General features: G+C 42.6%; 1 protein-coding gene across 6 annotated transcripts in view; it reads left to right on the top strand.

The window, feature by feature from the left end:
• Positions 1 to 19334, top strand: part of ITSN1 (intersectin 1) — a 189694-nt gene that overhangs the window by 123621 nt on the left and 46739 nt on the right. For 5 of the 6 annotated variants that reach the window (XM_019730239.3, XM_074325803.2, XM_074325791.2 and 2 more), the window contains 7 exons: positions 2724 to 2929; positions 3701 to 3783; positions 7919 to 8085; positions 11264 to 11309; positions 13606 to 13727; positions 16623 to 16740; positions 18400 to 18591. In XM_019730239.3, the coding sequence (XP_019585798.2) occupies positions 2724 to 2929; positions 3701 to 3783; positions 7919 to 8085; positions 11264 to 11309; positions 13606 to 13727; positions 16623 to 16740; positions 18400 to 18591 (934 nt within the window). The remainder of the gene's footprint in view (positions 1 to 2723; positions 2930 to 3700; positions 3784 to 7918; positions 8086 to 11263; positions 11310 to 13605; positions 13728 to 16622; positions 16741 to 18399; positions 18592 to 19334) is intronic. The other variant, XM_019730241.3, reaches the window with a different exon arrangement.

Genomic DNA, 19334 nt, shown 5'->3' with positions numbered 1-19334 from the left:
CAGAAAAGAGACAGGATTCTTTTTTCTTCTGGGAGAGGCCTGGTGAAGAGAAGTTGGAGAAAAATAAAGGAGAGAAAGAAGTTCAGATAATGCTACTGGCAGCAGTCGTGGGAGGGGACCCCGAGGGCCTGCACAGTGTGCAAAATAGGAATTCAGCAAAGCACGAAGAATTGCTACTGAATTTAGCCTGAATCTCATTGTCATTGCGCATTGTCTTAGCTTTCTCTGGCAACACTTCACAGTTTGGGACTAGCAGTAATGACAGTAAAAGCTACCGCCACTGTTACAATTATTGCCATCATCGTACCATAAATAGATCTTGTCTTGACAGCCTTTTAAAGAAAGTATTGCTGTTTTATAGATGTGGAAACTGAGGCCTAGAGTGATTAAGTAATTGCCCAAGGTCACAGAATTAGGAAGTGACAGACTTGGGATTTAAACCCAGGGTCCAAGGTCTGGCCAACCCCTCGCTGGGTTATTCAGGCAAATCTATGTAGAGAGATTGACAAGGCGTTACAGGGAAGATTTCTCAGGGAAAAAGATTCTGAAATACTCCTGAGGGCACAGTTGCAATGGGGTCCATTCTTGAAGAGAAATAAATGGAAGTGGCCGAAAGGATTAGACAGTACAGAAGAGCTGTGAGAGCCCCTGTGGTGAGTTTATGGGGTTCTCTGTGAGTGCGAGAGAAGAAAATAGGGGGCAAAGAATAGATGGTCCCCGGCAGGTGTTTGAAATTCAGAGAAACCTTCCAGCTCTGAGAACTTGAAGGAGTGTATACAAGGTGTGACAAGTTCGCAAACTCATCCTAGAAAAAATGCTACATACCTCATTGCTGAATATCACTATGGTCACCTTCGAAGTACTCCCCTTGGGAAGCTATGCACCGACGCCAGTGCCTAGTCCACGCTTCAAAGCAATTTTGGAACTCTCTTTCTGGAATGGCCACCAGAGCTGTCGTCGTATTACCCTTGATGTCCTGAATGTCTTTCTTTCAATATTTCCTTTATCTTCGGGTAAAGAAAGAAGTCATTGGGGGCCAGATCAGGTGAGTAGGGAGGGTGTCACAATACAATTATTTGTTTACTGGCTAAAAACTCCCTCACAGACAGTGCAGTGTGAGCTGGTGCATTGTCGTGATGCGAGAGCCATGAATTGTTGGCGAAAAGTTCAGGTCGTCTAACTTGTTCCCGAAGCCTTTTCAGCACTTCCAAATAGTAAACTTGGTTAACTGTTTGTCTAGTTGGTACAAATTCACAATGAATAATCCCTCTGATATCAGAAAAGGTTAGCAACATCGTTGCAACAAGTTCGCGAACTTCATTGTCAGACCTCGTGGTTGAAGTGGAAGAAATAAGGGTGTTGTAGGTTTAAGAAGGTGAGAACCCATGAAGACCAGGGTGTAGAAGTTATCAACAAGGATGCTGAAACTGTTTGACCTGTCATAAATTCTCCACATATCAGACATAATCATCAATATGCAATATACAAATGTCTATATGCAAATGTCTTCTGAAGGCAAGTACAAATTGGTTCAGAATGAACTGTCTTTGGGCATTATGCTTTGTTCATGTCCATTTATGAAGTATGTGATTGAAATTTCACGTATTTTTGAGGAATGTTTTAAGCTATTAAATGGTATTGTGTTATCATTTTTAAAAAGACAGTAAATGCCTCACCCTCCTTTCCAGCCTCACCTCACACTACACCCCTACATGAAACTAGGCCCCACGCACCCCTGGATTCTGCTCCTTTTCCTGGACCCTTCACCATGTACCGCCTGTAGGCCTTTACCTGTGCTGCGCCCTCGGCCTGGACTGCCCTTCCTCCGAAGCCCTACCTGTCAAAATGCTGCTCATCCTTCAAGGCCTAGCTCAAAAGCCACCTCCTCCACGAAGCTTTCCCTGGTGCCATCAGGCAGAATTAATGCCTCTTTTCTCTCTGTTCCCACAGTGAATGGCTGGAACCTCTTATTAGCATATTTCATTCTGCCTCATGGTAGTCATAGTAGTTTGTATCTCTTTCTTCCTTATTAATTGTGAGTTCTTTGCTAATAATATCATACTGTCCCCTTTTTATAATGCTTTATGGTTAATAAAGTGTCTTAACCTAAATTATTCTGGGGAAGCAGAGATGGCATTTTATTTATCTCGGTAACCCCATAATGTCTTGCATATAGATGTGCAATCAATGGTGATTACAATAGATTTAGGTTAACCAAACCTCTGTTCTGAAAAGGGAACTAACACAAGCCGAGTCCAATGCAGGGCATGTTTTCCTGTGTCCACCTGAACTAAGATGTCAGTTAATTATCCTTTGGGATTTTGTAAGATTTCTGCTCCAGTATTAATCTCCCACTAAACATCCAGATAAGGTTGGAAATGGGGGACGGAGGGTACCCTGGGCAACTTGAGAGTTAAAATAGAACGAAAATGTAAAAAGCACACAGCCAGGGGCAACAGAATAAATATGACCTCCTGGCTTGTTTACATAGAGAGTTCTAGATGGCCAGACAATGGCTTTGTGAGTAGCTGGCAGGTTTTCACCTCCACTTTTGAAAATAAACAATTACTGGGAAACTGTGAAGCATCTGTAACCACCTGCCCTGAGCAGGTCCTCTGGCTGGGTGTGTGCTGGAGTGTTCTTATTGGGGAGGAATGTTCGTGTGGTCGGAATTGATACACATCACAAAGTAACAAGAGGTCCTTTACCTTATTCCACACAAGGGTGAAAAGGTGGAGGGGCTCCAGGCACAAGCCCTGTATCCCTGGAGAGCCAAGAAAGACAACCATTTAAATTTTAACAAAAATGATGTCATCACCGTCCTGGAACAGCAAGACATGTGGTGGTTTGGAGAAGTTCAAGGTCAGAAGGGTTGGTTCCCCAAGTCTTACGTGAAACTCATTTCAGGGCCCATAAGGAAATCTACAAGGTATTTTTGTGTTTATCTGCTTCTATTAGATGAAAACAATATCAGTCATTAAATTACTGTTTGCACGGGTTCAGATTCAGATAGGAGTTGCAGGATTCTTTTGTCTTCGGGATCTTTTAACTGCAAAAATTAGAGTATGTGTCAACAAGATGGGAGCCTTTTACAGATAAATGGTCATTTTTTCCCTCCCTTGTGGAAGCCAGCATGTCTTGCTTTTCATTAACTTCTGCAAAAGGGAGTTCTACTCTGAGACCTGAAGCATTCTTGTGGATTTGTTGTAGATTATGCCTCTCTTCATAAGCTTAGTACCGGTACTGTGCCAGATACATATGAATACTTAGAGGCCAACGGCATTTGGGGAAGTAATTGGAAGAGTGAATTATCTTTTTCATTAGGAGCCTTATAGCATGGAACTTTAACCAGGTTGTTGTCTAATTATTCCAACTGTATTGATGTTCAGCACAAATTCTGAGCTTTAAGAAGATAAAAATAGAAATAATTGGCTGAGGATCTGTCAGTCTTGCTTTGAAATAGACCAATACGTTGGCTGTCTGTCCAGCATAACGTAGTGCTGAAAAACAAATATATAAGCTTAGAATCAGGCCTCTTGTACCTTACCGTGTGTTTTAACTAAGTGCATCTATTTCATCTGTAGATTGTTCAAAGTTTTAAATGTTAAGCAGTTTAAAAAAAAATCAATGTCATTTGTTTAATTTCTTTGAAGATAAAAATTAAAATACTTTCTGCCCACCCCTCCCCTCCCTTTTTCAGCATGGATTCTGGTTCTTCAGAAAGTCCGGCTAGTCTAAAGAGAGTAGCTTCCCCAGCAGCCAAGCCAGCCGTTTCGGGAGAAGGTGAGAACCTGAGTCAAATTATGTTTTTTAGATGGGTCAAGGAAATTATGTAATACGAACAGCAAATGTTTGAACCAAGATTGGATTTCACTTTTAAATAGTTATTTATTTAATATATAACATTAATTTATGTTTAGTATATTAAATTTTTAGGTAAAGTAAAAGTTTAGCTCTTTACAAAAGCAAAATATTTCATGGAGACTTTCAAATTACTCTCAGATATATTGATCATAAAAACTGAATTTTCTAATTACATTTGATTACGAGCCCTTTGACTTTTGAAACAGGCCCATCATCGTCACTGAGGGTCAAGTTTTCTGAGCATCTTTATTTATAGCTAACTTGTGGGCGTTGCTATTCTTTGACCGATACATAGGTATTTTGTTTTGAAGCCATAACTATACAGTCCAGTAAAGCTGTCACAGTAACGTCAGGCCATCTGGACCGCCCCAAATGAAACAGAAGTTCAGTTTCTATGTTCCACGTAAACAACCACACCAGATTATTTAGGCCTAAAAATTTCATTTTGAGTGTTTATTACACAAATAATTAATTTATTTCCTGGTCTTTGCTTTGTGACATAATCCTAAGGATTGTATATGCTAGTATGTAGCATGAGTTTAAAAATGAGTTAAAAACCTACATAATTCAGGCTCTAATGGTAAATTCTCATGTCTTTTCTACATTCAATATAGCCATTATCACACCATGTTTCCCCAAAAATAAGACCTAGCTGGACCATCAGCTCTAATGCGTCTTTTGGAGCAAAAATTAATATAAGACCCGGTATTATATTATATTGTATTGTATTATATTATATTATTTTATTTTATTTTATACCGGGTCTTATGTTATAGTAAAATAAGACCGGGTCTTACATTAATTTTTGCTCCAAAAGACCCATTAGAGTTGATTGTCCGACTAGGTCTTATTTTCAGGGAAACACGGTAAGTACTAATTGAAGAATGCACCCTGAGTCAGACAGGCTTTCCACGTAGAAGTCTGAACAGTGTTTGTAGCTAACAGATAATTGTCTACGCAATTATGTAGTAATATTTCATGGGTTCCTTGAATAAATTATAGGAGGATAGAATGTTTTGTTTAGTTTGTTTGCCATTGTGAGATTGCTGCGTTCCTTCGAAACCTTGCCTTTTGACAACTGGAATTATTAAAACAATTATTTCCATGGAGATAGCAAGGATTAAGGTTTAATGGTATTTCAGACCCACAGTAACAAAGGTACTTTTTCAAGAAGAATTTTACAAGTGAAAAAAACATTTTGTTTTAATTATGTATAATGGTAAAACTTTATCCATCACTAAACAAGTCCAGCATTTTATTGCATCCAGCTTTTGCTATTACCACCAAAACAGTCATTAACATAGTCCTTTTTACACATTCTTATCATCTTAATGATTTTTTTTTTTATCCACTGTTAGAACAAGGCAAAAAGTTCATTGAAACACAGCACACGCAGTCAGTATGTATAAGGCATATGATGACCTGCCCTCCCCACCCCCTGTAAGTCTGTCTCAAGCACCAAAGCTTATATCCTAGCTCCCTCACCTAGTAACCTTGTAATTTTGGTCATGCCTTAACTTCCTCGTCTGTAAAGTGGGCATAATAACCACCCTTTGAGTTAGGACATTATTTACAAGGATTATGAAATAACATGTGTACAGTTTTTAGAATGAAGCTCAGTAAATTCCTGCTACTTTCATTTCCTTTTTGCTTCATTTCCTGGGTTATTGATAGAGCCACAGAAAGCAGTGAGCTTTCTTACCTAACAGCGGTGTTGATGGATGTCAGTTTGTTTTGAAACATGTCAAGGCCTCAACATTTAAGGCCTCAATAAATAGGTCACAGATGAACCACGCACATAAAGTTGGGCAACAGAAGAGAGTTCAATTCTAATCTTAGTTGACATTTATGACACCCATTTTGGAATGATTTCGATATTAGAAATATTAGGAAAGATTGCACATTTCTTACACCCATTTGAAATGATTTAGATACTAGAAATATTGGGAAAGATTGCTGGCACCCTGGAGGGATGTGGAAGGACACTGGCATCTGAAATTCTGAGAAAAGCTATTTAGTATTAGTATTAATGAGCTGCTTATTCAGACGGCATGAACCATCAGCAAATTTCAAGTAAACCGTAAACCAGATTAAACAGATTGTCAGTTTGAGTAGCTCTTAAAATGTCGGCTTGGGAAAGGCCAGTGCCCTGCGTTACATGTCTCTGGTGGAGGGTCTCCGTGGTGAGGTGCCACTGCGTCTCCAGGCTTTCATTGAAACCAGAAGCAGCCCCAGACTGCTGTGGGCAGGGCTGCAGGCCCAGTACAGCCACAGTCTTCCAGTCTCTGGTGTCTTACACTGTAGTGTTGGGTTCAGCCGGAGTTCATGCTTCTGAAGTTTCTTAAGCATTTTGAAAGTTCCTTCAACATTTGGATCCGTTTTTTGAGAAAGTGGCTTTTGAGTGTAGGAATCACCGGGGACAGGACCGACTGACTGCCAAGGATCCTATCTAAGTGGCCAAACATGAGCTAAGAAACAAGTAACGGAGCAAAGTGAAAAGGGAGGGTCACAATATTGAGAAATCAAGAAAAGAAATGTATTAACAGAAAAAGAACGTCCTTATGAAAGCTGCCAAGCTCTGATTTCCTTGTGTGGGAAATAATTTTTCCAGTTTTAACTGTGGAGGTGTGTGTTACCAGCCCTGGAGGGCCAAACACAGAGAGTCTTCTGTTCTCCTTGGCACGTTTGGGTGACCTTGTGTCTGCCGAGGGCAGGCACTCACCAGTAGTCGTGCTGGCCCCGGCCTCCTATGGGTCAGCGCTGAACCGGCAGCCCAGGCAGCCTTGGAGAGCCCCCCACATCGCAGAGCTGCACACATTAGCACAAGCCATGGGGGGTTTTGTGTTCTTTTTGTGTTTGTTTTAGCTTTCACTAGTGCCTCCTGCAGAGGCGCTTACAATCAGCCAAAGGATTCCTCCATACTAAATTTCTGTCTGTTAATTAACCTTAGGCTCTGCACTGGAGTTTTAGTGAGAAGCATACAGCAAAATGAACTTTCAGTCGATGGTGTTTTTTTATTGCTTTTCAAAAATTATACAAAGGCCTAGGATAAAACAGAGAAAAAGTGGGGAAAAAAGCTTAGGTTCATCTTTCTGTACATCTTGATCCTGTCCCTAGTGTAGTGTCTCGAATTTTGTGTCTAGTGATCTTTCTGAGCATGTGACTTGGTTTCTAAGCCGTAGTAAAATCAGCTGCTTATAATTAAAAAGAAGAATTTCCTCTGGAATGCAGAGGCTTCACATTCAAGACAGTGAAGAACATTAGTTCTTATTCGTAAGAGGAAATTACATGAATAATAAAATGTACGAAACTGTGATTTGTCTTTTCAACTTGTTCAAAAAGGCTTGATTATTTCCTGGTGTCGGCTTTCATTGTAGCCCAGTCTACCTGTTTATGCATTTGAATCACAAGTAGATGCCCATTTTTAACAAAATAACATATATTTTTTATTTCCTGTTCCAACAGCTTCCTATCATCTGTGTATATGTCACAGTAGGACATAAGTTTTCACTCAGGCTTTTGAGTAATGAAAAATGTGTCTTAATTTACATACAGGGTGTACTGTATGTAAACATTTTCTAAAATCGTGGCTTGGTACCCTCCAAACTGAAATACAGATACTTGATGTGCAGACCGGAAGCTGCAAGTCACTGCATCTAACCCCGTGCTCAGCACAGCATGGCTGCTCAGTAACTGTTAGTTACAAATGGGAAAACCATTTTCATTTTAAAAAGAAATCATGATGTTAAATTATAGATCACTCTTGGTGGTGCTCAGTGTTGGTAGGCGCGCAGCTGGGTTTTTGTGTTCCTGTGGCTGGGTCTTCCTTCCCAGGAATTGTCTCCCTGGCTGCAGTTACTGAATTTTTATGTGCTGTTGGAGAATTTGGAGCCCAGGGTATTCTGCAACGCCATATTTTATCCGTGACTAGCCCTTCTCGGGAATGGGTCTTATTATCCTAACTCCCTTATTCATAAACTTGCTTTTGCAAAGCTGTCTGGGATTTCTGTCAACAATCAAGCTCTCTCCGTATCTCGATATTTCTCCCCACCAGAATTTATTGCCATGTACACTTACGAGAGTTCTGAGCAAGGCGATTTAACCTTTCAGCAAGGGGATGTGATTTTGGTTACCAAGAAAGATGGTGACTGGTGGACAGGAACAGTGGGCGACAAGTCCGGAGTCTTCCCATCTAACTATGTGAGGCTTAAAGATTCAGAGGTAAACCCACATTAACTGCTTCCTCTCCCTGTCTGTGCAGTGATTCTCTTCACATGTTTGAAGGTGGAACACTTTGTTGGGTTTTGCTAAGTCCTGGAATGTGACAGCCAATACAGTGTGACCTGTAATTGTTTGAACTTGTCATTTGGTGCTGCAGGGTAAGCCGTGGCTTCCCACCCGCAGAAGAACTCCCCGGGGCTGAGCGGAGGCTGTGCTGTATCAGCTGGGATAATGTTCAATATTCATCTCTATTCCTGCGTGTAACTGACATAGGATTTGGAGTAAACGTTTTTGTTTTTTTCTTTTTTCTTCATTGACCTTTTTTTTTTTTGAGTAAACGTTCTTGATGAGGTCTTCGTGGTCACTGAATTGGGACACCCCAAGAAAGATACACAGCAGGATTTTGCCCATGTAGACAAAAGTATTTTGGGGATACTGTCCCCAGAATATTGGGCAATAGAGAGTTTCTCAAACTTATATGCCTACGCAGTAGGAAGGCACAAGGTCTAAGGGATTGGTACACTTTTGGCGAGGCCTTAGTATCTCCGTTGATAAGGGTCTGAAATAAATGCTGTTATCCTTCTAAATCAGAAATGGCTCCCATTGTTGTTAAATGGGGCTCAAAAAATTCAATTGCATAAAATGTGCTCTGGAGATAGTGCAAGTTTAATGAAATGGTGGGGTGGGCCTACCGAATATGGGAGCCCATCTCGAAGTGGCCAGTGTCAAGTTAGTGGAGAATTTCGGGGTATAGATGTAGTCATTTAACAGATCCATTGCACATAAATAAACCAACAAGAATGGGCTCTTTTTTTTTTTTAAGTGCAGGCAATCAGGTCGCAGTTCTGTTCTTTCTCCTCATGCCTTCTAGGCACAGAGAGAAGAGGCTGGTAAAGCGCCTAGAGAAGCCACTGCCTCAGGTGTAAACAAATGGACAGGGCTCCTCTCATTTGAATGCTAGTAGGAGGGTGCAGCTTGGGCCCCTCCACAGGGCCCTAGCTGCTCTGAGAGCGAGGCTGGGCCTGTGACATGCTGCAGTACTGCCACCGACCTTCTCACCTTCCCTGCAGTTCTCAGAATAGTTCATTTTGCATGGGTTTGTTATTTAGGGAGCATCTTTATTGTTGTTTTTGTTTCCTTGTTTTCCCATGCTGTGGTCTGGAGAACAGCTCACTGAAACTCCCCTGATAGGATTTGCAGAAGTCGGCCTACCCTTGGAGAATCTGGCAGAAGCCAGGAAGAAAGTACCTCCCCTGTAAGACAGCCAACAAATTGTCCTCTGCAGACCTGGAGAGAGGGAATTAAATTCTTCTCCATGCCGGCCAGTTGGATTCAATAAGAATTATGCAGATGTTTTTTCAAGGGGTGGGGGAAACATTAAACTGGATTTCTGCTACCAGGCATGAAAACTTTTAAAGTGACTTTACCTTTTGGATTAGTTAAAACACAAAAGCCATCACTTCAATTTTAATAAATTATATATAGTTTTCTATAAAAAGCCATCTGAAGTCAGTAAGTTAAAAAAAAAATACACTGTGACATTTTTTAAAGGTAAGCTGAGCTATAAGGTGCTTTCTTAACCGTAGTCTTAAATTATTAGCCACAGAAGAACTAGCAGTGCTAAAGGTTTGGGACATTTATCTACGTTGTTTCATAATAATGAAAAAAATCTAAAAAGTCAGCTCTTTCACCCTACTTAGACACAGAGTTCAGTGTGTAAGGAAAATATCCTGCCAAAGGTAAAAACCAGACCCAGCCTCAGATTCCAGAATTGCCCCAGGGGTACAGGAGCGCTTGTGCCATCCTGGCCTCCCTTCTCTGTCTGAGATGTGCTGGGCACACAGCCTGGGCAGCTCTGCCACTGCATTGTTGAGGAATGCAGGGTCTGACCCTGGCCTTCTGAGGACATCTTAGCTGAGGTGCTGGCTGTGATCTTTAACAGGGAGCACATTGAAGCTACGATGATATTGCTAGTTGCTTTGTTCTTTTTATGGAATATAAGGAGTATAGTAGAAGACTGCACTGGGAATGGAACTGGTCATTTGGACTCTTGTTTCATTAGCTTTCCTTTATTTTGATATGCAGCCTATACAAACAGCAAGGGAGATTGGTATTGTATAACTTTGTTTATTAATACAGAAAGCATTATCAGAGTAAAAATTTTAACTCAAACTTGCCCTGGTAAATGGTTGTGAAATTTCAATAACCAAAATAAAGGAACTATGATGAGTTGGGTTCCTGGTAGATAAATTACATATTTTTATTCTTATAGTAACTCTCATTTTGTTTATTGAGACTTTTCTTTTAATTGGAATACTTAATGTACTGCAAGATAGGGACTGGAGGGTGAAAATTAATTCAGAATACAGCACTTTAGAAGGACAGGTTTCAGCCAGGCCTCTGTCCTGACTCCAGTTCTCTGTTGGCGTACTCGGCCGGTTTAAAATTCCATGAGTATCCATGAAGGAATTCAACTCCAGAGCACTTTGAAACACTTAATAGTTGGAAAAAAATATGTTCTGCTTTTATGGATTGTGCATCCAGCATGGACAGAGAAACTCAGTGTTTAAACAGCTTAAGATTTGAGTAGAAAGGCTACACAGGAGAGTAGCTGCCTCTTTGGATAAAGAGGTGAAGGCAATGGGGGAGGGGATGTTTGAATGGCCACTGTACTGTTGTAGTTCTTTAAAAAAAAAGTTCTAAAGCAAATGTAGCAAAATATTAATATTTTCATGTATTAAATCTGGGTGTTGTGCTCATGGGTGTCGGTACTTTTTATATGTAAACTAATAATTAACCATTTGAACATAAAGCATGAGCTTAGTTTTTAGGGAATAGACTAATAGTCCAACTAGCGTGGCAGCCCATTTGATTTTACCCAGGGACAGGATGTGCCTTCGCTACTTAGTACTTGAGCCCCTGGGACCCTACAGTGCCCCCTACTTTGCTAAGTTTTCTCTAGCAAAGAGAGTAAAAGCTGCATGTTTTAAAAGACTTATTTTGTCCCGTGTTTTCCTGATGCACGTCTGTATCTCAGAATATATAGTGCTACTGTGTTCCCCGGAATGAAAAGGGGGATTCAGGGGCTCACGTGGGTGTGTGTCGTCACTAATCATTTTTTAAGTTGCATGATGAAAACTCTGCAGTATGCAAATGAGACCTTTTGCTCTGTTTTAAGGGCTCTGGAACTGCTGGGAAAACAGGGAGTTTAGGAAAAAAACCTGGTAAGTTACAAACCCTGATGCTTATTTTTCAATGTTTTGAATGTAATTGATAGTTGCTCCCAATTTTTGTTTATGAAGGCCAGAAGCTTAAAAAACAAACGCACAAAAAGACAAAGTAGTCTTTCCTAAGAGTGGTGGACATAGTAGATCCTTTCCTTGGAATCCCCAAATAATGTGTACATGGTTATGAAATATGGCTGTTGCTTCACACATGGGACAGAGTTCCCTGGGGCAGTGAAGAACCAGGCAAGATGGCGGGGAGTCGTAGTGCATGGAGCGTAAGGTTTGGGGTGAGCTGCTGCTCAGTCATCTCGTTAGACTCCGGAAGCCCTTTTACCTTTCCCGACAGCACGTTCAGTCCCAGGCCATAAATAGTGGAGATCAGAGGAGCAAGAGTCATTATTATTATCAGAGTGTAGGTCCCGTTAGTTTGGAAGCTACTGGGTGGTTTTCCTCAGGTGCATATTGAAGGTACAACATCATAGTCATCCCTCTGAATTCAGTGTTTTTGTTTTTTTAAACAAAATCACATGTTCTATAAATAGAAGCATGAAAGAGAGAAGCAGATGTGAATCATATGGTTTGTGTGGCACGTCTTCCTCATCTAGGTCATTTGAGCTTTTTTGCTGTTATAGCCCCAGGAAATTATAGGTTGAAAGAGTCACCGCTACGCCAAGCGAGGGATTTATTTGTGTATCTGTATGTGGTTCTCGGCTCCAAATGGGCTTATCTGGCAAGGAAAAGTGGGCTTTCGGGTTGTCGTAGGGTTTTAGTCAGACTCAGACCACCAGGGCCGAATCTGTCTTAAGTGTGAGTGGTCTGCATTTTGAGTTGTTGTTCCACAGGGTCCAATGGGCTTAACTTCGCACTGAAACCAGTGAGCTGCTTGGGGACGCCAGAGCCAGGAAAAAATGCTGGGGCCGCTCGCTGGCCACATGTGCCAGGTCCTTTGAGGAGCAGAAATATCTGAGGCCAAATAGGTTACTGATCTGGACTTTGTCCCCACCAGAAACTCTTGGACTCTGGAGCTAGTCCTTGGCGCTTTAGGGGAGAATGCCTGTCCCTAGCACAGATGTCCCAGCCTGAGCTCTCAGCAGAGCCAGGGTATATACGTATGAAAGCTGCGCGCTGTCTCGCTTCCTCTGAGCTCTCTGAAGCCTCTGGCAGGGCTAGGCTGGCACCATGACAGCCTGCGCTCCTAGCCTGGTGCCCAGCACTGACTGCAGATCAGGGTAACGGGGGTGCGGGCGGGGGGGGGGAGCTCGTGTTCCTCTAGAGAAGTAGGAAGTACTGTCAGAGGATGGGGCCTTTTTACCTCTTTCTTTCTTGACTTCATTCCTCCTTTCTTTCAAGCATGATTGTGATGGGGAGAGTGGGTAGAACAGTTTGTTCTGTATTGCTTCTAGAAGTTCGGAAAGCAGTCACTGCAGGTACGCCAGAATTCAGTCAGAGAAGAATTTTGTCTTTTCATACTCAACCTCCTGTACTTTTCAGAGCCTAGTCTGTGGTACTGCTGGAATTTTTCCCATGAGATTTTTTTAACATTCAGGAAAAGTACAGAACTATTTACATTTTTTTCTGTGCTCAATTGTTTTTGCATAAAATTCCCATCGTAACCCGAGGTTCCTCCTTTAACTCAAAATAAAAAGAAGCAAACTCACATTGACATGATTCTGACCTAATATTCAGGGATCACCCTAAAAATGTGAGCTGCAAAGAAACTGGTCCCTTGGGCGAGGGTGCGAGTCTAAAGCCACAGTGTACATCAGCTAGTACCATGCTCCCAAGGTGTCTGAGGGAAACAGAATTTCTCTTTCTCCTGTACTTGACAGGTGGAAAAGCATCACTTGTGTTCCTTTATTCACTTCGCCATCCTTGAGTGCACTGTATGCTGAGAGCTGTGGGGGGCAGATGAATGGGGCGCAGCGGTGTGCCTCAGGGTGCTTACAGTAATAGTGGGAAGGGCTGAGACAGAAGGTGCAGGAATTGGGGAAGGAGGGAGAGTTCGTGGAGGGAAGTTGGTAAGTAAGTTCTGAGAGATGATGTGGAGAGTCCTAGAGCAGACTGGACCGAACCAAAAGATCAACCAAGCCCTTGAATGCTGTTTTGTGATGTAGGCTGTGGAATGGGGGGACAGGGGGACAATTGAGTGAGCCTACTTCATTTAGCAGAAAACTAGCCCAGTAGACTGGCTTTGATGATGGTAATCTGTGAACCTGGGGGGTGGCTGTGTCTTCGTAGAATTTTCTTCTCTTGACTATAACAGTACCCCACGATGTTGGATCTTGTTTTTCAGAAATCGCCCAGGTTATTGCTTCGTACACTGCTACGGGTCCCGAGCAGCTTACCCTGGCCCCTGGTCAGCTGATTTTGATCCGAAAAAAGAACCCAGGTGGATGGTGGGAAGGAGAGCTGCAAGTTAGTGTCTTTTCTGTTTGTTTGAAATTCTCTGTCCAAATTTGAATATGCAAAATCTCAAAGGGATGCAGTTTCATTGCAAAGTAATCCTGCGTTTGAACAGCGAGCGACCGATTCCATATTATCCAAATCTGTTGGTTCCTAAGCTTTGGACATCCAATAGTAGAATTGTGAGAGATAAGGATTCTTCTGAAGACTTATCCAAATCTATTGGCTCCTGAGTCAGACAGTGAGTGTTGGGATAATGAGAATTCATGATGAAGAAGACCTGCATAGAAGTTACCATTAAGTGTCAGGCATTACAGAAGCGGCGCTTTCCGTGGGGGCATTAGACGGTGTGGTACAATAGCAGGTGTGCATGTGTTCTAAGCCACATCTATACCTCACAACATTTTAATTTCCATGTGTGAATGTGTGTGTGTGTGTCCATGTCCGTGTGTCTGTGTCCCCATCTATCCGTCCTCAGTTCACCATTTTGTTGATGCAAACATTTGTCAAGGAGAGGAAAATCTATACTGTGGTAAGTTGAAGAAATACAGTACTTTTCTGTGCATATGGGACAATTAATTTAAAAAAATAAAGTGCCTTAAGAGTGAAGAGTGAGCCAGTGGACTAAAGAAATGCATCTTGGCTGGAATGGACGGCATAGCCTCGAGTGAAGCCAAAGATGAAACTTGCCCTGGGGAGCTCGCTAGTGGGCGGCCATAAAAACCCTGTCTGACCAGCTACAGCTTCCTGGCTCAGCGATGTGACCTGGAGTCCTAAGGTCCCCTCCCCTTTAATGTGTCTGTTCCTTTGCTGGATAGGAAGAGGCCCTCCTCAGACCTGTGGGTCGCACTCCCTGTGGAGAGTTGGCTGTCATCACCTAATAGGCCTTCTGCTCTATATACGTCCCTTTCCCGTTCTAAAGACTTGAGTGACTCCCACTGCCCCTCCTCAGGCTGCCGTGCGGGCATCCCACAGGCGCCACTCTTCTCGTCTCAGCCATACCTCTTACCGGTCTTGTCACTTGTCAGTGACATCTCCCCTCCAGGTTCATTTGGTGAATTGCTGTCTGGAAAACAAGCTAACTCCCCTGGACTCTCATGCCTCACTGCCTTTACTCATCATATGTCTCCCCAAGTGGTGGTCTCTGACCTCTCCCTCATCCTCAAGAGCTGGCCAAGTGCCACTGCTTCCGGAAGCTTTCTTTGACCACCCCACCAGAAGTGACATCTCCTTCCCCTGAACTATGATGGCTCTGATGCCTGTACCACTCTTGATATTTAATATTGATGCTGACATTATTATTAGCTGTCCATGAATATTTCTTATTTCTGCATGTCGGTTATCAGCTCCTTGAAGGCAGCAACCACATTTTTTTGTCCTCACGCTCCTAGTACCTTGTTCAAAAGAGAGTTTTGAAGGGGTCTTGGACTCCACAATAGAGTGGGTGAGTTGCCATGCTCAGGAGGGCTTCTGGTGCTTTAACCAGTGTTTCTCATCGTGGATACACAAATGAAGAAATTGCCAGTGAGCTCTGTCTGCCCTTGTGAAACTGCAGGGGTGGGGAAGGGGGGACCATTGTGAGCCTTGTGGCATATACAACACAGATAAAGCATGTGGGAACTGGTAAATGAGTGGCTTCGATCATTGGTGAATTCACTGTGAAAATAGAAGCTTTTAGTCCTTGAGCCAAGGGCATGAAGTCTATCAGACCGCAAGGAAAGGGAAATGTGATCTGTGTTCTAAAAGGAACCAGAAGTATCCTTGATATAGTGGCAGACGGGAGAGCAGGGGTAAGATGGCGGGAGTTCCCTTTTCTCTTAATTTTATATTCTTTATATCGTATGTCCTTTTGGAATAGGTAATATATTCACATGGTTTAAAATTCAAAAGTTACAAAAAGGGATTCAAATGGCTCCCGTCCGTTCCCAAAGGCAACTTGCTTCTCGAGTGTGAGAGTGTGTGTATGTGTAAATTGTTTTGACTTCTCTGTTCCTGGTGGAACGTACAAGGGTAATCATAGCACTTCTCATGATCCCTAACGAGAGTCTCTTGCATCTCATAGAGTTGTGCCATGGTTGTAAGTCTTGGCTTACCAACTTTATAAGTTTGTCTGTGTCATATACTAACCCTTTCCAGCAGTACTTGGCTTGTAAACACTTAATAAATGGATCTTGTGTTGAATTAGGTCAAAGTGAAGGAGAAAGGAATGGAAGTGAAAAATTAAAAATGTGACTGTACCCATCATGTAGGCCTGATGGTTTTTGAAAACAATGTCAAGTTTAGACTCCTTGTGTTCTATGTATATTGCATGTATATATCTTGTATCTACAGTTGTTTATTATCAATAAGAAGAGTACAGACATGAGTGTGAATCTTGGCTTGCCACTAACTAGCCTGTGACCTTGGGACTGTCACTTAACTTTTCTGAGCCTTGCTTTCTTTATCTGGGAAATGGGAACAGTAAAGTGTTGTACTTTTGGAATTATGCAGATAAATGCATTTAAGATGCTTAGCACAGGCCTGGCTCATGAAAAGCACCCAATGAGTGTTGACTGCTATGATTATTCCTAAAATCCACGTAGCTACAATTTTACATTACCTGAAATTAGCAGATGAGAGCTGACATTACATGAACCGTGTTTGATCCTATATGTACTGCTTTATACTCTGAGTTGTGACCCATACAATCCCACCCATGTAAAAACATTTGAGGCTTTGCTGACCAGTGACCTCCACAATTAGAATTTGAGCTGCAGTGTTTTCATTTTGTAGCATAGTAATCCATAGATTCTACTGTTAATGCATTTTCCAGGTATGTGCAAACCTTACATGAGTGCTGTTACAAAGCAAACCATACCGTGAAAGAACATGAACCTTTTAAACTTTTGATATATTTTTTTTTACTAGGCACGTGGGAAAAAGCGCCAGATAGGCTGGTTTCCTGCTAATTATGTAAAACTTTTAAGCCCTGGGACAAGCAAAATCACTCCAACCGAGCCCCCTAAGCCCACGGCATTCCCGGCAGGTAAGCAGTTTTTCATCTCTACGTGGAAAATGGTCTGCATGGCGTGTTAGTCTTCCCACTCGGTTTTCTCATGAAGTAGCTTAGATTGTTTTTCTGCTGCAAGGGCTTCTTTTACTTGCTGGGACTGACACCCAACTAATGTGATATGGAATATGTTTTTCAAAAGGACCAAAATCTCAGCAGCTTTGCTGTGCTGGGTACAACAGAGCCCTTGTTGGAACTCGCTTCCGAAAGGAGTTGTGAATGCTGTGGCATTAAAGCCAGCTTTTTCTCTTGATTTCCTTCCAGCTATTTAAATTGGGATTTGGGCTCGGGGGTGAGGGGACAAAAAGGGACTTCTAAAAATAAATGGCTGGGGTCTAAATAGGTCAGGAGATGGAGCTGGAGTCCACGGGGGTCTGGTGGTGGTGGCGTGCTGCTCACTGAAGACTAAAATAACTCCCCTGTGACATTTCCTGTGAACAGAGGGGCTTCGCTTAATGGGCAGGATGTTGCACACACACTCCTAAAGGACTGAAAGGAACAGAGGGCACTGCAGCTGAGCCGGTTGGCTGTTTTCTGATCGAACAGACCAAAGTAGATGCTTCGGTAATATTTGAGATGGGTGAGGTTAGGGGGGCAGAATTCTGCTTTAGGTCATTAAGCCACCAATTCATGGGTGGCATTTGTGGAAACTGCAGAATTTTCGTTCCAGTACCTGTGGTTAAATGTCTGTGCTGTGCATCCCCAGTGGAATAAGATTAAAACTTGGCAGCCTTTGCAAGAAATGAAAGGATTGGCAAACTGTGTGACTGATTCCCGACCCCAGCTGGGCCTCTTTGCTTGAGCTGTGGCCTCGTGTAGGCAGAGGGGTGGGGTGCCAGCTGGATCTCCTCTCCCTTGGGGAGGCCTGGCCCGTGTCCCCTTCATCAGGTTGGTTGAAACCCACAGAAATAATTTGCTGACGTGACTGAATTAGCTGGCGAATTTGAAAAGCCTAAACCTATATATAGGTTGGTTAAGAAAGATGAATTGGGGGTACAACCTCACTATGCAGACTTATCTGAAGTATAAAAAATGCCAGGGAATGAAAATAATTTAACCTCCTGTAGGTCTGAGGGAAAATGAGGAAAGAAAACTTGTTCTTAAATGTGGAAATTTCTTTCTTTGAGACAAAATTTTGAGCTGCAAAAATGCAGCGAATGAAACAGTTGATTTTGCTCTTCACTAAGAGTAGGAATTTTTGGAGGTCACCTTAAAAAACAAAAACAAAAACTATGGTCAAGTGTCCACGATACACAGCTGTCCTGTACAGTTGGGCCAATCTTTCAGAGTCAGCTTTTTAAAGGAGTTCCACTGCACCCCAATTTAGAAACGATTCCACGGAAGCATTCAGTTACCACTGTAAATGTTCTCCTGACAAGTAAACATGAAAAAGAGGAAGATATTGTAAAAAAAAACTAAAGCCTTCGTGTGGAATTCTTGCCGCTGTCTTGGTTTTTTAATCCTTCGTGTCCTCCTCTGCCGCCCACACTATACAAAGCTCCTCCGAGCGCCTCCGCGTCCCTTTATCCTCTTCGGAAAGGACACAAAGAATACGTGCGAGTGTAAGGCCCCCGCGTTGCCCGGCCCACGTGCTGCGCAGTCGTGCAGCTGCTCACCCGGCCCTGTCTCCTGCAGTGTGCCAGGTGATCGGGATGTACGACTACACCGCCCAGAACGACGACGAGCTGGCCTTCAACAAGGGCCAGCTCATCAACGTCCTCAACAGGGAGGACCCTGACTGGTGGAAAGGAGAAGTCAGTGGCCAAGTGGGGCTCTTCCCATCCAATTACGTGAAGCTGACCACGGACATGGACCCGAGCCAGCAATGTAAGTGCCGTGGGGCTCTGTGGCCTCTCCTCTCTGGTACCTTCCGGTAAAACATGCAGCATTGCTCTGATTCTGCTGAGCTTTGTTTGCAGAACTTAAAGCTAGACCATTGCTGCATTTGCACCAGTCTCTTTGAAGACCTTCTGTAATACGAGACTTTATCTTGTGGGGTTGTTTTTGTTTTTTTCATTCCTTCTGTAGCATGTCCCCTCCCTCCCCGCCCCCCCTTTTCCTTTTTTTTTTTTTTTAATCATTTTGGCACCATGCTGTTTACATGCCTGACTCATTTTCCTAGCTTGAATTTTGCTCATTGTTTTGTTTTGCTTATGTGTTGTTTTCCTCCTTTTTCTAGGAATCATATGTTGTCCATCCCCCCCTCAGGCTTGAAAGTCCTCAAAGAGACCCACTATCCCATATCACTGCCCAGAGGGATGATGGGAGATGCAGCCTTGATCATGTGACTTCCAGCATGATCACCAACTGCCTTCTGAGTGGAAGAACTCACTGCAGAGCAGTTTACCTCATTTTACCTTAGTTGCATGTGAGGGCAATGTGGAGTTATTTCTTGCAGAGATAGAAGCAAAAATTACAGAAATACACAGGGTAGTGGGTCCTTTTGTGGCTTTCCTAGTGACTCCAATTGACTTACCCCCACCTTGGCACAGGTGCTTTCAATAGTTTTAAAATTATTTTTAAATATGTATTTTAGCCTTTTAATAAAATCAATCAAACAATAAATTACT

This window comes from Rhinolophus sinicus, chromosome 17 (genome assembly GCF_057876585.1).
Source record: "Rhinolophus sinicus isolate RSI-liver-muscle chromosome 17, RSI-T2T, whole genome shotgun sequence".
Classification (NCBI taxonomy): domain Eukaryota; kingdom Metazoa; phylum Chordata; class Mammalia; order Chiroptera; family Rhinolophidae; genus Rhinolophus; species Rhinolophus sinicus.
The sequence above is the reverse complement of the archived record's forward strand: the minus strand, read 5'-3'. Positions and strand labels throughout refer to the sequence as shown.